Below are 18,044 nucleotides of genomic sequence, written 5' to 3'. Positions count from 1 at the left end.
GGTTCCTGGGATCTTTGCTCAAACGCGAAAAGCCTTTCCAGCCAGACCCTGAGAGCTGAGAACCCACAGCTTCCACCTCTGTACCGTGGCCGTATGGCTTTGCCTTTCCTTCGGTACACAGCTGCCCTTGCTCCTGGGGATTGGGCAAACTCAAGGCCTCTCTAGTTTCACTAGATTCCTATAGTCAGACTTCAGATTTAATGACACTGAAGCATCCAACCCCTCTCAGGCCCACGTGGGTCAGGGACTTGATCCTCAAAGTGTGGTCCCCTGACCGGCATCTGTTTCAGCATCACTCCGGACCCGGTGAGAAATGCACATTCTCAGGCCCCGCCCCAGACCTCCTAAATCCGAGGCAGGGCAAGGGGAGGCTTCTGTGCTTCGCTGCTCCTGCGGGCGAGTGTGAGGCGTTCGGACGGCATTGCCCTGGGGCTTCCCCCTTCCCCCAGGTGAGCTTGGATCTCCAGGCAGGGAGTTCGGGTCCTCCTGAGACCTCCCAGCTGAGCTCTCCAGGCTGCCCGCTCGGTGGTCACGTGGGCTCTTGGATTCTCGCCTGCCTCCCCCCCCCCCCCCCGCCCCCGCCCCCGTCTTTAAAAGGGAGAGGAGGCTCCTGGTTAAGTCGTTTGTAATCTTTGCAGTGTCTTGGGCTACTGGACTTTTTGACATTCGCTCCCTTGCTCCTGCTACGAGGATGCTGGAAGAGCCCAGGCTGCGAGAACCACCTCTGGAAACTTAAAGGCTGGAGATGAGGCGGTGGGAGCTCAGCGGGAAGGGGACCCTCTTGGGCTGTGCGTGACAGACATCCAGGGCTGCGGGTGAAGGCTGGCTTCGGGATTTGGGCTGCGCGAGGTGCACACGCTGCCTGCAGCTGGGGGCCGCCAGCGGGTTGCAGGGAACGGAACTCCGGGAAAAGCACACGTCCGCATTTTCAGAGATGGCTCTGCGGGTAAGGTAAGTGCCGCTTCGCTCACGGTGTGATTTAATTGTCTGATTTTCTGTTTGAAATCCTGCGTGGGAAACCAGTAATATCGAGACTAAAAGACCCCATCACCATTAAAACACACACACACACACACACACACACACACACACACACACACACAAAACCCGTCTTGAAAACTACTGGAAACATTTTATGTTCCAAATATGTTTATTCAAGACGCCGGGCAAGTTAACTTATTTAATTAGCTTGTGTCTGTAAGCTCGAGGTTGAATGTGCTAATATACATGTCTATAAAAGAAAACACTCGTCTAGGTCTTCTCTATGGATTTCTCTACAGTGGGTGAAATGTTGACAGGGAAAGTTGAACATGAGCTTCATGCTTGAGTTTTGTGGGCCTGGGAATATGTACATGTACCAGACAGGTGACCAGTGTTTTAAAACGTATTCATTGGCGTTCTTTTGTATCAGGAAGCAGGTTTACTTATCCTGGGTGGATTGAGTGAGATTAAGTTCGGTATTGTTTCAGTTGCTGAAGAGGAAACCAACTGTTGTTTCCTAACCCTTTGTGTTACTCTTCGTGCCTAATTCATATCGGAAGTATAAAATTAAGTCAAGGGAATATTAATTTTGTGACAAACAAGATTTTGGATTTGAGTGGATTCCTGCTTAGGAAAATAAGGTTGACTCAATTTTACCAGCTTTTTAAAAAGCGACTTTGTGCTTTCGTGTGGCACACAACTCTTTGGAAGAAAGTATTTGTCTTATGTTGATAGATTTTTAGTATTTACATGGCCATTCCATTAGGAATTTTTACTTTTGTTACAAGTTTCTAAACTCATAGTGGCCAATATCCTTTGTGTGGGGAGAAGGATGTTTGTTGTTTAAAAAGTGAACATGTGAGAAGAAAGGTTTGTACTGTGAGTATTGTAAAAAGTAAATGTACTGTGACTATGAAAATAACATTACACACTTTTTCTTGGACTCCTCTTTTTTCCTGCAGAAGATCAGATCTTTTTCTGCGTGCATTTTAGAAGAGGGAAAATGTAAGAATCCTGCTCATCAGTAGGTGTTAAAGCATAAACCTTAGGATTCTTTTTTATGTTCGAGCGTTTTTTGTTTTTTTTTCAGTTGAATTACTGAAACATTCTTATTTTTAACAGCAGCCAGTTTCCTGTAGCACTTAAGATGTATATAAGTCTTCGAAATCAATTAAAAACACAGTTAGGACACATTTCATAGTGGTTCTGAGGGACTTGAACGAATCTAATCACCTTTTACATTTCCCAAAATGTATTTATAGTATTTAACTCTTAAAAATATAATTAGCACTTAACAGATATTGATATGTCCATTTTAAGTGTAAGACTGTAATTTTCTATAAACGTGTATCCAACAGGTAATTAATTATTAGAAAACATCTTGTGATAATTTTGGTTCATGTTTTGAGTCGTTTTATACCCGTATATCTATAAATATATAATAAAAATTATATAAAATACTGAGCGCTGAACCTGAATCATTTATTTACTGGTAATTTTTTGATAATTACATCTAGAACCCTTGCGGAATGTATATGTACTTGAATGTTAGACTTCGTAATTCAGTGCCTAGCACATTGTTTTAGACATAATAGCATTTTTAAAAAGGCAGGCTTATTGCAGTATAATGTATAGGAGGTTAAATCTAGGTGTACCCCTCTTTAGGTGTACCCCTCTATGAATTCTGACAGTTGCATGCAGTCATATCACTTCCATAATCATGGCGTAGAACAGTTCCATCACCCCCAAATTCCCCTCTGGGCCTTTGCAGTCAACCCTCTCTACCCATCCCCAACCCCTAGAAATCACTGGTCTGTTCACTGATTTTATAGTTTTGCTTTTCAGTATGTTTTCACTTAGAAATAATTATCTTCCTTCCCTTTTCTCAAGAGAAAACCTCAGCCCCCACCCATTTGTGGGGGATGAATCAGGTTGTGGTATTTTGTATGAATCCTGTATACTTTGGGATAAATGGAGGCAAACACAAAACTATTTTGCAAAAAAGGAAACTAGAAGCTTGGACTAAATGCTAACTTCATATTGGGCTAATAGATTTCTTAGCAAGTGTGGATTCCATTGTGGTTAAAGTCTTTGGTGTGTCGTTAGTTATCCCAAACTAAAATACAAGGCCATTTAAAATACGTTTGTTGTTTGTGTCATATTAATAGACTGTATTATTCCTTTATAATCTTGGCATCTAAGAAATACTTTTATTATACTTGAGATTAAGAAAGTTACCTGAAATTACATATTATCAAATAGTGAGGAGCAAAAGAGCGATTGAAAATGACAATTTGTAGACATTTAAGATAAAATGTAGAGTGACTGTGACTACTTAAGTTAAAATACTATCCTTAATGGGAGCTAAGGTCTGTGCCCAATTGATTTGTAGATGTCAGGGTTTCTGCATTTCTGTACTCATGCTTTGAAATCTAGATTTTCCTGCAGGACATAGACGCAAAATCTTGTGCAAACTAATATTCTTTACTGTTTAATATGTCATTCAGTTGAGTAAACAGGACCCTATTATTGCTAGGCACACCTAATAAAGGTGTCAGATGATGTCTTTTTCCTTTGTGCTATGAAAAACAAGAGGCTGTATTTTAAATACGCAACTTCCCTTTCAGAGAAGTACGGTGGCAGAAAGTAGGGTATGCTGAAGGGCAAGTTTATGAGGCAGCAAACTGGATAGTTGGCGTTTCTAACCGGAACTGTTACAGCTCTTGATGCTTAAGGGCCTTGAGCAGGGATCTTTGTATGGTGGTGTACTTGAGAGCAGGCAGGACGGTGAGAGGTCACCTGGAAAGACAGATACTGGGCTTGTCTGTGTTTCCTCCAAGCAGGACTGCAACCTTTTGTTGGTAAATGTTTTGTGTTCTACGGTCAAACCCAGGACTGGAAGGGGAGTTGAAAGTATTCAGGTTGACTTAGGCATTGGTCATGTCCTCTTGAATCTCTTCGTCCACAATTCTTTCCCACCTGCCCCAATGAATATTTGAATATGATTCTGTTCCCTAAGAGTGGAGCATAGTCTCTGGTTGTTGGTATCAGGAGGCTCAGAGTTTATGTGATCTAAGCTCACCTGGCTTTCAGGCAGAGCTGGGACTACGACCCCCTGTACTGCTCTGTCCACGGGGCCGGAGTATATGTAAAAACAGGCCTTGTGGTGACTGCTTTCTTCATCTTTAACTACATTTGGTAGGTATGTAGATAACAGCAGTCTACTCCTCTGGAGTGTCTTTCTGCTATTTCTAGGGCCTGCCTTTTTCTTCAAGGAATCAGTGGCAATATTTGGAATTTTAAACACTTTTTTCTGTTTAAGAGCTGTAATGTGTTTCCTAGCCAGTATGTTAGAACACTATGTAAAATCCCACGTGTATGAAAAGCTTTCCCACTGAATGCAGACATGACTGGAGAGGCCTCAAGACAGTTGTGTGTACTGGGGGTGGGGGGTGGGAGAGGGGTCTTTGGACAGAAGACAAGGGCTGTTCATCACAAAGCATATGGGTCAATTTTGTTTTGGGGCTATGATGACTAATTAAAGAGAATTGACATCAAAGGAATGATTAATTCTTAGAATCAAAATGTCTGGGTCCATGTTCTTTTGTTGCCTAGTTGAAAGTCCATGCCTGCCAGGCCCAACAATTAAACTGTTTAGAGACTATTTTTCCCTGTTGTACCCAATATTGTGGTCACTGAGGCAATGCTTGGGTGTTCAAATGAGTGAGTGAGGGAAACCCAGTGCTATAATGTTGAAGAAACTCTGTCTTTTGGGGATTCTTTCCTTTTTATACCCCTGTTTTAGAGTAGGACTACTCAGATGACCAGACAGGTTTGTTTTTATTCACATTTATAGACCTCCAGTGGAGAAGGCTTCCCTTCTACTGCAATGGTTTGAGTTCATCACCTCTTGTTGTGTCTTTGCTTAAGAAAAAGAGCCCTTTTCATTGGCTACCACATTACTAATTATTCAAAATCCCACTGACAAATAGTTGTCACATGAATCTGGACACATCTAAAAGATATCCAGCCGAAAAGCAACATGGCCTTTTAATCACTGCCCAGCAACCTGTTCTCACATTAATTATCATGGTACTGGGGATGTGTGGAAATTCTAGAGAGGTTGATTGGAGTATATATGTGAAATCCAAATTTTCTAAGCAAACTCACCTGACTGATTGCCTGGATGAATCCTGGCATCTGCCATTTGGCGGTGTGTGTCTGACAGGTCATTTCAGCATTTCTGGGCTGAGAATGAATATTTCACTTATAGGTGACACTGAGTGATAGGGTTGATTCTCTGTTTCTGAGAGATGCCATAGTCATTTTAAATTGTGTGTTCACTTTCCAACTGGATAATGGGAGGTGTTATTTCAAGTTCATGAATTTCCATGCTACTCTTCATCACTTTGTGTCAGTAGAAGCTTTATATTTTTGAGAGGCCTAATGAAAGGAAAAGAAAGATGTGGTTTTCTGAAAGTTTGGTGTGTTGGCTTTGTTGAAATACTTGTGCTAAAGTGGTAAATACATTTCCTCTGGGCAATGTAAAGTTGAGACAACGTGAAATGTAGTAATACTTTGATCGACCAAAATGTCCAGAGAATGGTTTTTTGTTTAAATTGTTTAAAATTAGTTATTTTAAATTAGTGTAAAAAAATTAAATTATTTTTTTCATTAATTGGGTATTAATTTGCAGTCCCTTGTTGAAATTGTTATTCTAAAATCTACTTTCCTGCTTAATAATTTCCTGAATATATTTCAGTTTTAATTTGATGATTGAGAGTGAATTTACCCTTATATAAGTTTACCTTAAGTAGTACTCTGTATAAAAAAGTTAGTATATTCAACATGGTATACCACCCTTACCTTCGGATATGCTTTTTATTTATTAAATTGGGTAAGCCATCTTGTTTTCTTAGACATTTTTTTTTAAAGTTCAATAAATACAAAATTTAAATACTATTACTTCCAGATTACTTTTTTTTTTTTTTTTAAGGAGGGCGCAGCTCACAATGACCCATGCGGGGAAAGAACCGGCAACCTTGGTGTTGTTAGCACCGCGCTCTAACCAACTGAGCTAACCGGCCACCCCCCCAGGTTACATTTTATCATACATAGATAAAATTTGTCATACATGTTACCTTAAATATTTTGCTCTCAATTGTTATATATGGTTTAAGTTGTGTTGTTAAAGTACTTTAAATATCTTGATTAAATTTTTGGTTACATAAGATATACTCAGATCATATAGCAAAAACAATACCCTAAAATGCAATTGCCAAGGTACAATATTGAAAACATAAGCACAGTTGAGCAGGTGTTTGTGTAGGTGGATTGAAATAAGAGAAGTTTTTTCAGGACAGACTAAGGGATAAATGCCTCCTAACAATACTGTCAGTCCTGGATCTGCCATCTAAACAGTTATTAATGTCCTAATTACCAGCTCCTTTGGTCTCTCTGTTGTCAACCACTCACTCTAACCTGGGTCATGTTCATGGATCTGGAAATGTTTTCAAGCATCTCTGTTTAAAACCCTTCCTTGATAAACAAATTGTAGTATATAAATACAATGGAATTCGGCCTTAAAAAGAAAGGAAATTCTGACACATGCAACAAAACATGGATGAACCTTGAGGATATTATGCTGAGTGAAATAAACCGGTGACGAGGCAACACATACTGTATGATTCCATTTATATGAGGTACCAAGTAGTCAAATCCATAGAGACAAAAAGTTAAATGGTGGTTGCCAGGGGTTGGGGGGTGAGAAAAATGAGGGAGCTGTTGTTTAACAGATGTAGAGTTTTAGTTTTACAAGATGAAAAGAGTTCTGGAGATTGGTTGCATAACAGTGTGAATGTACTTAATACTACCCAACTGTACATTTAGAAATGGTTAAGATGGTAAATTTTGTTATGTGTATTTTACCACAATTAAAAAATTTGGAAACTGCTAATTTTGACAGTGGCTAGCATTATATGCTTTCTCCTGCATATTTTCTCTTAGGAATCAGGGACAGTTATGTTGATTAGGAATCTAACTGAAACATGAAATTATATACTCATGATTAGTAAATGCCCATAGATGTAAAAAAGAAAATAAAAATTCCTTGATCCTATGTTCTTCTTCAGCTACCAATCTCTCTCTTATCCCTCGTGGTCAATCAATGTTGATTAGAAGTGGTAGCACTTTTGTATTAGGTCCTTCTGCCTCCTTTACCTGGTCTGTTCTGCCTCCTTTACCTGGCACGATGGCTCCCTGAAGGCAGGGTCCATGTCTTGGGCCACCTTTAGATTTCCTGTCTCAGCAGAGTAGCACGCCTACTGAAAGTGCTCCCATCTTTGATTAACAGCCTTGACTTGGTGAAATCTTATATTTTAAACTCATTTCCTCATAGTCTTTGCTTATAACAAATATTTATTGAGTTGTAGTGGAAGGTGAATATAGTGTGTGCCTCCAAGGAGTTTAAAATCTAACTTGTACTTACTTCTTTCTCTCCCATCCCAACTACCATTTCCGAGAAGGATTCAATGTAGTTGTAATCTAATATAAAGGATTAAATTGGTACGTAAATAACTATAGGGGTGCTAAGAGTGAAAGAAGTACTAAGGCATAAAATGCCAACCACTTCAACAGTGCATTTTGCATATTCTTTAAGGACATCGCTGGTTTCCTGTAGGAAAAGAACAAGAGATCAGAGTGGAATGATGGGTTGGGGCAACACAGTGGAATGCCTTGAGTGTTAGAACAGGGTGACTTACTAGAGAGGCTGGTGGGAAGCAGAAGGCTGATCAGAGCTGGGTTTTAAGAATGTTAACCTGGCCGCTCTGTGGACCTGGAGAAGGAGCCAGCGAGGGACAAGGAGTAGTAAGGAGCCTATTACAGATGCACAGATAAGAAGTAATGAGAACTTGCTCAGATGCTGGCAGAAGACAGAGTGGGGAAAAGGTACTCTGGAGAGCATAAAAAACTGTGCGTTGGTGATTCAAGGTAATTGGATGAAGGGGAGAAGTCAAAGGTAACTGTAACGGGCTTTGTCATGAACACAAATAGGAAATGAGTGGTTTAGGGGAGGAAAATGATGAATATTACTTTGGATATTGTATTAATTAACTAGTGCTCTGTAACAAAGTATCAGAGAATTTTTATAGCAACTTAAACAACGAACATCTCACAGAGTTTCTGGAATCAGGAATCCAGGAACAGCTTAGCTAGATGGTTCCAGCTTAGGTTTTTTCATGACGTTGCAATCAAGATAATTGGCCAGGGTTATAGTCATATGAAGACTTGATTGGGGCTGGAGAATCTGCTTCTAACGTATCACTCCCCTAGTTGTTGGTTGGAGGCGGTAGTTCCTTGCTGGCTGTTAGCAGAACGTCTCCATAGGGTTGCTTAAGTGTCCTCACAATGTGGCAGTTACTTTTCCTTAGAGTGAGTGATCCAACAGAGTAAGCCAGGAAGAGGCTGCAATGCCTTTTATGACCTAGTCTTGAAAGCCACATACCATTCCTTTTGCCATAATGTATTCATTAGAAATGAGTCACTAAATCTAGTCCATGCTCAAGGGGGAGGTTAGGCTCCACCTTTTGAAGGGAGAAGTGTTGAAGAATTTGCAGGCTATTTTCAAACCACCATAGATATATTGTGTTTTGAGGACAAATGGAGTAAGCATTCAAATGAAAATGTCACGAGGATGGTAATTCAGAGCCGTAAATAGCTAAGTTGCCTACATATGGAAGTAGGTGATAGCTGGAGCTGAAGATATTAAAGATGGAGAACTTCTCAAGGCAAGTTTCTTTATTTAATGATCTCTCTCAAGGATTCTCATTATTTATTCGTCATTTATTGTTCCTTTTTCCACATTATATTATTCCAGTTATTCTTTTTTTAAGGTTTCCATTTTTAATCTTGTATTTTTTTGTTTTTTCTCCAAAGCTTCCTATGAAAAATTTCAAACTGATGGAAACGTTGAAAGATTAGCATAATGAATGTCCATATGTCCATCATCCAGATTCAATAATTGTTAACATTTTGACTTTATCTATCTATCTATCTATCTATCTATCTATCTATCTATCTATCTATCTATAATATCTAGTTATCCATCCAAATATTTTTTTTCTGAACTCTTTATTAGGTGGCATTCTTTTGTAAGGGTTTTCCCTCTACAGAGCCTCTTTAAAAGGCAGGGTACAGGCTTAATTCTTTCCCCTTAATTACTAATTTTCAGAATGAGGAACTGGTGTATCAATCACTATCGATGGTAATAAATGATTCTATTCTTCTTTTTTGATTAACACTATGGACTCATAGCCCAGAGGGTAAAAGTATATGTAATTTTGCTATATATTGCTATTTATATTACTATATATATAAATATCCAGGGGGGTTGTGCCATTTTGCATTCCCACCAGCAATGTAGGAGAGAGTCCCTGTTTTCCACAGCCTTTTCAAGGGAATCTGTTGTCAAACACTTGAATTTTTTCCAAACATGATAAATGAGAAATGGTATCTTGGTATAATTTTAATTTGTATCTCTTTTATGAATGGGATTGAGCATTCTTTTATGTGTTTTGCTTTCTCTTTGTGTGTATGTTCTATTTGTGTCTTTTGCCTGTTTTTCTAGTGTATTTTTTTGTCTTTTTTTAAAAATCTTAATTTAAGGGTTCTCTTTATATACTAGGGACACTATCCCCTTTTTTCTAATATAAGTTGAGAATATTTTTATTTCCAACTTGTCATTAGTCTTTTGACTTTGCCTATTGTGTGTTTTTATGACATGCCAAGTTTTACTCTTATGTACTGAATTGATGTGCTTTTATGTACATCCTTTTTTATTGCATCTGGATTTTTAGCCATAGTTAAGGTTTTCCCCACACCCATTTTATAAAGGGATTTACTTTGCTTCCAGCACTCGTGCAGCCCCTACCTGTCCTTTCCCCCGCTCCCCCCTTCCTTCCATTTCTCTTTTAACGTTTGGATCTCTGAACCATTTGGAGTTTATTCTGACATGTATTCTTTTTTCCACTGGCAATTCGGTTGTCCATTGTTTTCCCAGTGATTTGAGATGCTACCTTTATCATATACCAAATTTCTGAAAACGTTTGAAATTTTTGTTTTGCTGTTTTGGGATTTTCCATTCTGTTATGTAGCAGTCTGGGCCCAGTCAGGAGATAGAAAGCACACAATAGGTTCAACAGGAGAAGTTTAATATAAAGAATTACTTATAATTAATTAACTATGATAGGGACTAAGTATAAGACATAAGGAAACTTTATATGGTACCCTAGAGCTGAGAGCGCATACCCAAGGAAGGACAAACTTAGAAGGGATCAGACCTCAGGGGAGAAGGTGGTTGGACCATGAACTGGCAGAGATGCTCGCTGGTTTAGCCAGGCTGGAGCTGGTCTGGAGTTGCAGGCCGGGAGCGGGTGCTCAGTGACTGGCCGTGTGGGCATACCCCAGGAGGCCAGGTGCCCGTGGGGGCAGAAGACCTTCAGAGTTGCAAGTCACGCAGAGTGAGGAGGCTTGCAGGGGGACCGACTTCTCAGCATGTGACTCCTCAGGCCACAGTCTGGACAGGTGATTGTGGAAAGTTTATCACCACACAGAGGCCACAAGGTTGCAGTGGGACCACCCTGTGGACGCGTGGCTGGGCCAGGCTCCATTGCATGTTCTCAGACCGACACTGCCATCCTCGTCTTGCTACAGTGCTCCTGCAGCGCCCTCTACTGAAAAAGTTTAGCATTGGCTCACTTTAAATGCTACAGGAATTCTATTTATTGTAGAGCATATATTGAATGGTGCATTGGAAGCTAAGAGACAATGAATTGATAACTGACACAGTTACATTGACCTGTCTATTCCTTGTTTCTTATTATTGGCAGTTCACAGTGTATTGGAGTATCTATTAATGCTGGTCCTGCTCATTGATCTGCTCTTTCAGGGTTTTCCTGGTTGTTCTTGTTTATTTTTTCATAAGAACTTTAAAATAAACTTGTTCTATATTAAAAGAAAACAACTTATTGACAATTTAATTTAATCCTGTGTTTTTAATTTTAAAAAGCATTTTATAATAAATTCTCATAGTAAAAAATATTCTTGTGGTTAACAACAACAAAAGCAACAAAGAAGTGAGTGTAGTAGAAAATGAGAGTTCCGTGCCACATATTCCTATCCCCTCTGAGGTTAATATTTTCATGTATATCTTTCAGGATGTATTTCTAAGTTCATACAAATGTGTGTATATGTTTAATAAAAATGTGTGAACACTTTGAACAGGTATGCCTGTAGCTCCAACTAACTTAGAAATGTCTTTTGTTATTCTTTACAGCCATTATACCTGCTCATGAGACTCTGAGAACATTACAATGTCCCTTTGTGGCTCTTCTCACAAGGAGTTTCCTCAGATATTACCCATTCAAGACATGGATATCAAAAACTCACCATCTAGCCTTAATTCTCCTGCCTCCTACAACTGCGGTCAATCTGTCCTTCCCCTGGAGCACGGCCCCCTATATATACCTTCCTCCTATGTAGAGAGCCACCATGAATATTCAGCCATGGCATTCTACAGCCCTGCTGTGATGAACTACAGTATTCCCAGCAGTGTCGATAACTCGGAAGGTGGACCTAGTCGACAGACCACAAGCCCAAATGTGTTGTGGCCGACTCCTGGGCACCTCTCTCCTTTAGCAATCCATTGCCCGTCATCACTTCTGTATGCAGAACCTCAAAAGAGTCCGTGGTGTGAAGCAAGATCATTAGAACACACCTTACCTGTAAACAGGTAAATCTAGTCTTCATTCTGAACTGTATTTCATGGGCATTATTCACATTACTTTATGATTTAGTGAGGAGAAAGATGTGTTATATGCAAGGTTTTTATTAGTCATATAGATTACTCAGAGCATCTAAGGGTGACATTCTGAATTCTAGAGTATCTATCCTGATATTTTAGCTGTCATTAAAAAGTTGAGCTTGTAGATTTGCGTGGTGGGGGAGAATTCACTATCATGACTACTGTCTTTAAACAATAAAGATTGAACTTAAATCACATTTCTCTTGATGAAGTGATTTGTCTTTGAAAAATACATTTTTATTTTGCTTTCAATTTGAATCCTTCTTATCTGGTAGTGAAATCACAAGTTAGTGTTCATGACAGATTGCAGCCAGGATATAAGTAGCTGTGGCAGTATTACAACTTAAAATACTACACACGTGAAGCCTGAAAAGACAGACAATTCGTATACAAACTTTTTAACAATGGACTAAAATGATATTTTGTAGAGATTGATAGGAAACTATTTAAATGTAGCCTTTAGTTGAAATTTTTAGAAGTTAAAAAGAATATTTGTTTATACTCTTTAAATGCAAGGTAACACGGTGGTTATTTCCATTTAATTTGTAATATTTTTAATGATAATTATAGCTCTGGAGGGAAGGGGTTGTATAGGGAGAAGCATGAGGGGGAGGTACACTTCTAAAACAACCAAAGTCTGTTATAGCATATTGGATATTGAAGTTCATTACTTTCAAATGCTGTCATAAAGCTTTGAGAAAGCCGTATTATACAGGGTTTTAATTTTTTCTTCTTTTTAAAAAACTTTGTTGGCAAAATAAAAGACTGTATAAAAATTGTATATAGCTTTTTAAAAGTTTTCATTGTCTTTCATGGAAGAAAAGTTTGGTTTCTGAGCATGAGTTCTAATCAGAGTTCTGCTAATATTTGGGTAATTTAAACCATAGTATAATTCCCTCCATTTATAGATCAGTCACACCTCTACTATTTCCTTTCCAAAAGAAGTGAACCCCAGGGAAAGCAGGAACCAGCCAGGTGTTTTGGGGGCCTCCCAGTGCTCCTTTCGTGGGCTCTCCCTTCCGCTACGGAAGTCCTTGCCCCTCCACTCGGCAATGAGCACCTGCTTTCTTCAAAGCCTTCTCTCAGGACACGCGTGTGTTCACTCTCCTTCTGTTCTCTCTTCCCTTTTTTCTGCTCCCTTCCCCTCCCTCCCTTTCCCTTCCCTTCCTTTCTCCCCTCTCTAAACCAGAGTATAGTATTCACCTTAATGTAACTTAAAGTCCATTTGCTGCTCCTCTTAAAGTTCTTTTCATCCTACACCTTTATCTTAAATTGCAGAATGAATTCTGAATCCCAGTTTACCTGGGAACTCTGAAGGGCTGTTGAGGGGCCCTGTGGGGATTGACTTCCTGCTGCTTGGGAGTGGTTAGGTGAGTTTAGGCCCCTCCGTGCAGTGTCAGTGAACTTCGGTAACTTCGAAGGCCTCCGCACACCTGCTCGTGGTTCAGAACTGTGGGCAGGACTCAATCTGGTCACTTATCCCACGCAAAGCTGTGCACCACGATGGCTACAAGTGGTCTTCCGTGGTCACTAGTGCTCATCAGCCCTGCATGGAAGGGCATAAACTCACCTAAGCACCTGCAGACCTGTCATTCCCAGCAATGGGACCCTTCATAGATCTCAGTAACAAAGGTTTCGCTTTAGCAGATTTCCTGGAGTGTATTTGTCATGAACCCTGAGGGCAAAGAGATAAATGGGGCAATGTTCTTGCTGCTTTTCTTTTTCCCTAGAAAGTTCCTCCTTTCCCCTTAATGCTCTTTTCCAATGAATGTTTTCTTTGCCTCCAGAGAGACACTGAAAAGGAAGGTGAGTGGGAGCACTTGTGCCAGCCCTGTTACTAGTCCACGTTCAAAGAGGGATGCCCACTTCTGTGCTGTCTGCAGCGACTACGCGTCGGGATATCACTATGGAGTCTGGTCGTGTGAAGGATGTAAGGCCTTTTTTAAAAGAAGCATTCAAGGTATAAGCGTATTGTTAGCTGCTGCTTTAGTTTTTCACTTGCTTTCAAACAGTTTTGCAGATGACCTGGCAGAAATGTCACTGTGGGCCTGTTTGGTACTCAATGAGCAGTTCAGAAGATCATGTGTGTTTGGGGCTGGGGTGGACGGGAGGGTGGATTGTTTCAAGTGCAGAGCGCTTTATCTTTCACTGTAGATCTCTACCCCAGAACCCCAGACCTCAGATGGTCTCACCCTACCATTACCCATCACCATCTTCTTGAGAGCACATGTGTAGTTACAACCCTTGTGAAGATAAAGCCTGGAAAGAAATGCACGCTCATTAGAAATTGCAAAAATTGTTCCTTCCCTTGACTTATGCTTAATACCCGGCAAGGGTAGCAGTCATTATGGTGGGCTGGCTCGCGAGGAATAGAGAATAAATGCATTTTATGGAAATAGTCAGAAATCAGGAATTCAATTCCAGTGGACTTTGAGCATTGATCTCGGGGCGTTTCTTACCCTGAACTAGTGGAGCCTCTGTTCATAATCCCCTTGTTTTCTGGTCTGGGTTTAGACTACTTCCCTACCCTTCTCAAAAGTCCTGCAGGGCTTTTTTTTTTTTTTTTTTTTATCACCTTTTTAATCAATTTCAAATTGTGTGCACCTGGTTTCAAGGCCCGTCAGCCCATTGCCTCACTTGTCCTTGCCATGCTATCCCTCCCTTGCCAGCCTTAATATGCTGAAGTCACTTTTTTGCTTCCTTGTACTCTCTTCTGTGTCTCTGCACCATAACTCCTCCCTTGCCAACCCTCCTCCTAGGCAATGTCCTTCGTTCCCATCTCAGAGCTCCCTTCCCCTTTCTGTCGAAGCCTCAGTGCCTTGTTCTCAACCAGTTAAGAAAAGCAACCTTCGAGGAATTCATAGTGTGCAAATGGCAAACAGCAATTTACTAAATTAACTCACCTACTAATAACTCTAGATTAAGAGAATATTTTACCTCAAGCAAAGACACTAGTAGAATCCAGAGGGTGGGGGTGGAGTAGAATGTTAATAGATGAAGAGTCACCTTCCTTCTGATCCCCTGAAATTCATGCTGGGTAGATGACCACCCATTTGTCCTGGGCCCTTCATTTGGTACTGCTTTGCCCTTACCTCCTGCCTGCTTCCTCCTCTGTGGAATGGAGATACAGAGTTGTTCTATAAATTAAATAAGGTTGGTTATGTGAAAATATTTGGTCAATTATAAACATCATGCAAATTCAAGATATTCTAGTTTTTCTTTGAACTCTTCTGTATTCAGATATCAACATTTTTTTCTTGCTTCCTTGTAGTTCTCTTCTAATACTCATCTCATTGAACCTACCTCTTCTGAGATCTTCATAATTAGGTAGATGAGGCCCTCTGCCATGTCCAAACTTGATTTTCTTATCGAAAGTTAAAACAACATAGATAACAGATGTCTGTGTCATCAGATATCGTCAAAACGCAAATCATGTTGTTTGCTTATTTTTGCTTTTACACACAAAGATTGTCATTGTACACTTAACATATTCGGTGCTCAAATATTTTTATTTATGATAATTGTAGTCGTCGATTTTAAGGCCAGGTCCAGTTCCCTGCTATTTATGATAAGAATAAATCAGATTTTTTGAAATTTAGAACCAAACTCTTGATATAATGAAAATTCTTTTATTTTGCTGAGTTCCAAAATCTTATCCCTTAAAGAAATTTTGACCTAGTACAACTAATACAATTAGGTCCTTTAAAAAGAGATCTTTCTAATTTACTGTTGGAGAAAACACTTTCTGCATGAAATATCTTTGAACTCTGAGACTATTGCTGATAAGAATGAAAAGTAAGTTTCCAATGCTTTCCCCAAGTCATTCTTTCCTACTGTATCAGCCAAGGAACTATTGGGAAAAGGGAAAGGAATGTCACATTCTAAATCTGCAAAAAAGTAATAGTACTCTTATAATTACTTAATGCATAAATGATTACTTCTTTGGACGTTTCATATTTTTGGCACCTGCTGGTATAAATGCATTGCAATGACTAAAAGTGGCCACTCAATTCTTTTGGTATATTGAATGACATAAAAATCAACTGTATTTATCTTAAGTATTAAATAGTCAAATTTCTCCACATTGTTTTATCGAATAAATCTATCGATTTTCATTGATTTTTTAAAATATTGGAACTTATTCTGTGAGTTTGAGATATAATTTACATACAGTAAATTCCCCTATTTTAATTGAGGTGCTTTATGAATTTTAAAAATGCATGTAATCAAGGAGCCACCACCATAATTAAGATGGAACATTACCATCACTCATGCTCATTGTAGCTAACTGCCCCCCAGCCTCCCAGGCCCTGGTAACCATTGATCTTTTTTCTGTCTCTATAGTTTTGCCTTTTCTAGAATGTCATATAATTGAATTATAAAGTATGTAACCATCTATGTATGGTTTCTTTCACTTATGATGTTTTTAAGATTTATCTGTGTTGTTGGATGTATCAGTAAGTAATTCATTCCTTTTGGTTGCTAATATTCCAATATGCAGATGTCCCAGATTTTTTATTATTCATTTGGGTTGCTTTCAGTTTTGTGCTATTTTGAATAAAACTGGTATGAACGTTCATGCATATCTCTCTGTGTAGATGTATGTTTTTTTTCTCATGAGTAAATACCTAGGAGTAAAATTGCTGGTTGTATGGTAAGCATATGTTTACCTTTATAAGAAACTAATAAGCTGTTTTCCAGAGTGTTTGAACCATTTTGCATTCTCAACAACAGTGTATGAGAGTTCCAGTTGCTCCACATACTTGTAAAAACTTGATATTGTCAGTCTTTTGCATTTCAGCCATTCTATTTGGAATGTAGTTGTATCTCATTGTGGTTTCAGTTTGCATTTCCCTGATTACTACTGATTTTGAGCATCTTTTCATGTGTTCAGTGATATACATTCTAGTATTTTATTCTGACTGTTGATCTTCTCTTCTTGTATAAGTACCACATTATTTGACCATTGTAGTTTTAATGATTTTTAACACATGCCAGTATAAATACCTCTAATTTAAAAAAATGTCCTGGCTATTTTCTCTTATTTATTTGTCCATGGGAATGTTAGAATAATTTTATTAAGTGGCCTCCCATCCTCAATGTTAAGAAAAGTAGAGATTTTTGTTAAACCTAAGAATTATTTTGGGATGAATCTTCATAATAATCTTCACATCAAGAAACATATTATGTCTTTATTTAGGTCTTTTATATCTCTTATAAGGTTTTGTCGCTTTTAAAAAATATCTGGCACATTTCTCAATGATATTTCCATAAATTTCATTCTTTTTTGGATTTTTTTTTTACATATAATAGTAACTATTACTATTATAGTCTATTCACTTTCATTTTGGTATTTGTAGCAATCTTTTATCATTGTTCTTTGAAAGTTAAAATGGATTTGACTGCTACTCATGAACCTTACCTCTGTTTCTTAAGACTTTAGTGGCTGAACTTTAAATAGGCAGATCTAACAACTGGTAAGTCATATAAAAGATTCTTACCGGGAAGGCACAAATTCTTGGGATTTGTCCTTGAACTCAGGAAGAATGTCCTGAGGGAACAAAACAGAAAGGACGAGTAGATGCCTGCTGTTGCAGTATAACGGTGTCGGAGGGTGTAGGTAATAACCATTACTCTATTTTTAAAATAAGAAAGCTGGAAAGCTGAGCTGAGATTAAAATCAGATCTTCTGATTCCAAGTCCAGTCCTGTCTCTTCCCTCTGTGCAGTTGGATATGAATGATAATAGGTGTTCAGACAGATTTAATTTTGCAGAGAATGAGGATAATCTTTTAAGTTTTATCTTATAAAAAAGCACATTTTCTATAAAGCTTTATATCTCAACTAAAAGAATTAGCTACATATTTTGCTTTTAATTTTGCTTTGAACTTTTCTCTCAGTTCTGTTAGTATGGAATAGCATGCTTCTCAGACTGTTGCATGGGAGAGGAAACCATTTTAATACATGAGTAGTTGGTGTGGTTTGAGCAGGACTTCTTTTTCTTTTTTGCCTGAAGTGAAGTGAATTACTATGATCTTCTTGCATAAGACATTTTCTAGGCTATTTATATTGAGTGTGTTCATGTTATTTGGCTTTCTGGTACTTCTTTAAATGTGAAATTATCTTTTAAAATAAACTCTGAGAAAAAGATAATAGAAGTTAACCGCTAGTTGTCCTTTAAATGCTTATTATTATAAACCTCT

The 18,044-nt window shown here is 38.7% G+C and overlaps 1 protein-coding gene across 2 annotated transcripts in view; it reads left to right on the top strand.

Annotated features, from left to right (window-relative positions):
• The first annotated feature begins 602 nt into the window (after positions 1-602).
• Positions 603-18,044, top strand: part of ESR2 (estrogen receptor 2) — a 54,747-nt gene continuing 37,305 nt past the window's right edge. For both annotated transcript variants that reach the window (XR_002137489.3, XM_019733411.3), the window contains exons 1-3: positions 603-951; positions 11,315-11,770; positions 13,630-13,802. Coding sequence is in view for 1 of the 2 variants with exons in the window: in XM_019733411.3 (XP_019588970.2) it covers positions 11,352-11,770; positions 13,630-13,802 (592 nt within the window). In the remaining variant the exon portion in view is untranslated. The remainder of the gene's footprint in view (positions 952-11,314; positions 11,771-13,629; positions 13,803-18,044) is intronic.

Source organism: Rhinolophus sinicus, chromosome 3 (genome assembly GCF_057876585.1).
Source record: "Rhinolophus sinicus isolate RSI-liver-muscle chromosome 3, RSI-T2T, whole genome shotgun sequence".
NCBI lineage: Eukaryota > Metazoa > Chordata > Mammalia > Chiroptera > Rhinolophidae > Rhinolophus > Rhinolophus sinicus.
Note: the sequence above shows the minus strand (reverse complement) of the source record. Positions and strands in the feature narration are given on the sequence as shown.